The following is a 4914-nucleotide window of genomic DNA, read 5'->3' as shown; positions in this document are numbered from 1 at the left end:
CTCTATATTTTCTTCGAAGGCACTACTGCGCGTGCTCACGTTTATTGACAAAAATGTGTGTCAAATTCGAACGCACAGTCGACCAGCTGAGCGAGTTCTTTAAAGGAAACCTAAACCCAAAGAATAAGTGTAGGTATTCTGAAAAATGAGATGTATTCCTGCTCTTTGATGTACAATATTCCTTACAAAAATGTACAAGATATATATAAATGAAGATATTCCTGGCATGATGTGATGCCTGTCAGCATGACATGGGCGCAGCCATTTTCTTAAAAATGTGACGTATCTGTTGAAGTTGTAGTCATGTATTATGCACCAAGCTTTAGTTGGAATTTTTTTTTTTAATCGATAGAGTACCGAAGCTGTGACGTCATAAAAATCTATTTTTAGAATTTCTCAATTTTTTCTTCATTTTCCGAAAGAACATCAAAAATAATGTCCAAATGTCGAAAACCAATTGAATATGTTAAATATTGGCTGAGATATGACCATATGAATAAATATACTCCCCATAGGAACTCAGTGTTATATGCTCTGGCTCCTAATGGTTAGGAGCCAGAGCATATAACACTGAGTTCTCATAGGACATATATTCATTCAGATGGTCATAACTCAGCCAATACTTAACATATTCAATTGGTTTTCGAAATTTGGACATTATTTTTGGTGTTCTTTCGGAATATGAAAAAAATTGAGAAATTCTAAAAATAGATTTTTTTTATGACGTCACACTTCACCACTCTATAACGAAACCTTTACTTTTCAATGAAAAAAAATAACAACTGAGATGATAGAAATTATATTAGGTGAAAAATAAATAACAGGGGCACAATTGTAACAAAGTCATTTATAAATACTACACTAAGCAGTTTACAAATCTATTTCATTTATGAGAAACCTTCAACCCAGAAGAGCACTAACTAATTTATGCAATTTGCGTTCTGGCAATTGTAGTACAAAGGATAATAGCAGGTGAATGAAATGCTTCATCACAACACACGTCTGGGAAAGAAGCATCCATAAATTTGATTACATTTACTTGATAAACGACTTCGCATAGTACGTCACATTGTCTAGCAAATGGCGATGCCTATGTCGTGCTGAGAAACTGTACTTTATTTGTACTTTGTACCTCTCTCATACACTTTGGTGAGGAATCTTGTAGATATATGGGTACTAACATAATAAATCTCTCAGAATAAGTAATTTTGTTACTTGGGGTTCGGTTTCCTTTAAGGGGTTTACAGCTGATTTTTGTTTAAAGCAATCCATAAAACACAAGGTATTGTCATAATTGCAAGGCAAGATATCATACAATCAGTTCTTACCACTACATACCTACAATTTAGAGGATATCTGCTCTCAAACTGAAGATTTCCAAAGCCTTGTCGGTAAGTCAATCATTTTTCGGAACGGACGCGAATGACTGCAAAATTTGCCAATCTTTTGTCAATATTTTCATAATTTCATACCCAATTCCGAGGAAAATTCCGTCTCTGGTTTATGGCGCTACTTCAGAAGTCTATCCAGACTTCGACCCGGAACTCCGGCGTGGAGATACCATTAAAACATTCCGTAAATCGACTAAATCTTCATCAATTGTTCAAATAATGGTCATGATTTAAAAGTCGTTATGTTTCTTACCTGTTTTGTGTCAATTTTCTTGTCTTTTTTGGAGTATTTCTCCTAAAAACACAGACTTATGCGGGGTGCGAGCGTGCGCGTGATCGACCGAATTGATGAATTGCTTAGATTACAGTCGCTATCTTAACACACGCGCGCGCCCGCACCCCACCGTCGGTACGGTGTGCAATTGTATTGTGTAGCAGTTTGCCGTGAATCCCGTGAGAAAGTGTAAAGGCCTAAATCTTTGGCTGACATGTTTTATTCTTTTATTCTTAGCGACGATCATGGCTCAAATCCCTCCCCGGGTGATGCAGACCCAAGCCCCTTACCAAGGGATGCGGTTCCAAGCCTTTCCTAATTACCAAGGGATGACGGCCCAAGGCCTTCTTTACCAAGGGATGACGAATCAACCTCCTCTCCAAGCGACCACGATCCAACCTTCTCTCCAAGCGACCACGATCCAACCTCCTCTCCAAGGGATGACGACCCGAACCTTTCCTTACCAAGGGATGATGTTCCAAGCCTTTCCTTACCTAGGGACGACGACTCAACCTCCTCTCCAAGCGACCACGACTCAACCTCCTCTCCAAGCGACCACGATCCAACCTTCTCTCCAAGCGACCACGATCCAACCTCCTCTCCAAACGACCACGACTCAACCTTCTCTCCAAGCGACCACGATCCAACCTCCTCTCCAAACGACCACGACTCAACCTTCTCTCCAAGCGACTACGATCCAACCTCCTCTCCAAACGACCACGACTCAACCTTCTCTCCAAGCGACCACGATCCAACCTCCTCTCCAAACGACCACGACTCAACCTTCTCTCCAAGCGACCACGATCCAACCTCCTCTCCAAACGACCACGACTCAACCTTCTCTCCAAGCGACCACGATCCAACCTTCTCTCCAAGCGACCACGATCCAACCTCCTCTCCAAGCGACCACGATCCAACCTCCTCTCCAAGGGATGACGATCCAACCTCCTCTCCAAGGGATGACGACCCAAACCTTTCCTTACCACGGGATGACGACCCAAGCCCTTTCTTACCTAGGGATGACGACTCAACCTCCTCTCCAAGCGACCACGACTCAACCTCCTCTCCAAACGACCACGACTCAACCTTCTCTCCAAGCGACCACGATCCAACCTCCTCTCCGAACGACCACGACTCAACCTTCTCTCCAAGCGACCACGATCCAACCTCCTCTCCAAACGACCACGACTCAACCTTCTCTCCAAGCGACCACGATCCAACCTCCTCTCCAAACGACCACGACTCAACCTTCTCTCCAAGCGACCACGATCCAACCTCCTCTCCAAACGACCACGACTCAACCTTCTCTCCAAGCGACCACGATCCAACCTCCTCTCCAAACGACCACGACTCAATCTTCTCTCCAAGCGACCACGATCCAACCTCCTCTCCAAACGACCACGACTCAACCTTCTCTCCAAGCGACCACGATCCAACCTCCTCTCCAAACGACCACGACTCAACCTTCTCTCCAAGCGACGACGATCCAACCTCCTCTCCAAGCGACCACGATCCAACCTCCTCTCCAAGCGACCACGGTCCAACCTCCTCTCCAAGGGATGACAACCCACGCCCCTCCCCAAACGACGACGACCAATGTCCCTATCCTAGCGAGTAAGTCGATCCAACCTATGCACAGGGAGATGACGAAGACACAATCTCCTCTCCGAGCCGTAAGCCGAGCGACAACGAAAAAGATGACGATCCAAGCTCCTGCAAGTCTAAAGCCGATGACCAAAGCTGCGCATCGAGATATGGAGACGGCCAATGCTATACATGTTTTCCAAGATGTAAAGTAAGTTCGTATGGAGTTTCTAAAAAAAATATCTTCATTTTAATGAATATACATACTTTTTCACTTTGTACAGTTACAACATAACAGTATCTTGGTGCTCCAGCATGAATTCCAAGGTTAAAATTAGGTTGGAATATTGAGGATACTATCATGTATCGATGTGCAGAAAGGCATGATAGAATTGATGATAATGATGGGATTAATAGGATTACAAGGGATGCATATGCTGAATAGGATGATGTTTATACAAATTGTTTGTGTTTGCACCCTTGATTTATACATTTTTTAAAAGATAAACATACCCAACTTGTTTTGTAAAACATGAAGTCTCTTTATTTAATATATTGGCATATCATTTTCATTATAGTAAGCTATTGGTGAAACTGGTCTCTCCTTTCATTAATTACTCATCTCTCATTCTCGTCTTTTCCCATTTAGGATATCTTTCTCTCTGTCCCATCGTAACTAATCTATATTTCTGCAAACCCAATATCTTTCTTGCTGCATCATCCAGTCTATCTTATTGATCCCGCATTAAAACTATCCTCGTTTTATTTCAATCACCTGTTTGGCCTGAGTTACAATTTCTACCCACACATCACAATCGAACATGCTCATCAATATCTGTATCATTGTATTTATGTATGCACCCTTACATAAATATATGTTTTTTTGCACACCACATAATACACTGTTGGTCATAATGGTGGAATAATTATTTTTACCCCCAATTTATGGACTGATTTTGACAATGATTTATTCCTAATAGATCTAGAAAATATACATTCTTAAATTTTATTGAATAATAATGAGTGAGTGTTTGTTTTGCATGACAGCTCAATCATGTGTATGCTACTATGCTAATCAACTAGGGGACCTACGTCCTAAAGTCACAACTGACAGTAATGAGGATTAATGCCTCATAAACGGACATTAATATAGCACATCGACATGGTTTTGATCCTGGGGGCTCACAGTAACGAGACCATTGCTTAGCCACTGAATCATGACTGTACGCAGCGGGGGCTAGGGTACGTTGCCGCCCCCACAAATACCAAAAAACGATAATAAATTATCAATAATTCATAGCATTTTGCCCCGACCCCTTACATTAAAAAAAAATCCTCTATGGGGGCATGCCTTGAACCATAATGCATGGCCCTACAGAGGAATTTTTCCTGTTGGGGACCGGGGGGGGGGAATGCAATGAATTATTGATAATTTATTGCATTTTCTTTGTTTTTTTTGTATTTGATTCAGTGGCTAAGCAATAGCCTCGGTACTGTGAGGCCCAAGAATTTAAAACCGTGTCGATCAGCTATATTAGTGCCCTTTTGTGAGGCATTAATCCTCATTACTGTCAGTTATGAATTAAGGACGTAGGTCCCCTAGTTTATTAGCATAGTAGCACACACATGATTGAGCAGTCACGCAAAACAAACACTCGCAAATTG

General features: G+C 42.0%; 1 protein-coding gene across 1 annotated transcript; it reads left to right on the top strand.

The window, feature by feature from the left end:
- Positions 1-2654: 2654 nt before the first annotated feature.
- On the top strand, positions 2655-3228 carry LOC100893931. The gene is made up of 2 exons (XM_030988796.1): positions 2655-2666; positions 2710-3228. The coding sequence occupies exons 1-2, from the start codon at positions 2655-2657 to the stop codon at positions 3226-3228; spliced, it is 531 nt and encodes a 176-aa protein (XP_030844656.1).
- Positions 3229-4914: the final 1686 nt, after the last annotated feature.

The sequence above is a fragment of the Strongylocentrotus purpuratus genome, unplaced genomic scaffold (genome assembly GCF_000002235.5).
Source record: "Strongylocentrotus purpuratus isolate Spur 01 unplaced genomic scaffold, Spur_5.0 spur5_scaffold_18, whole genome shotgun sequence".
NCBI classification, from domain to species: Eukaryota; Metazoa; Echinodermata; class Echinoidea; order Camarodonta; family Strongylocentrotidae; genus Strongylocentrotus; species Strongylocentrotus purpuratus.
Note: the sequence above shows the minus strand (reverse complement) of the source record. Positions and strands in the feature narration are given on the sequence as shown.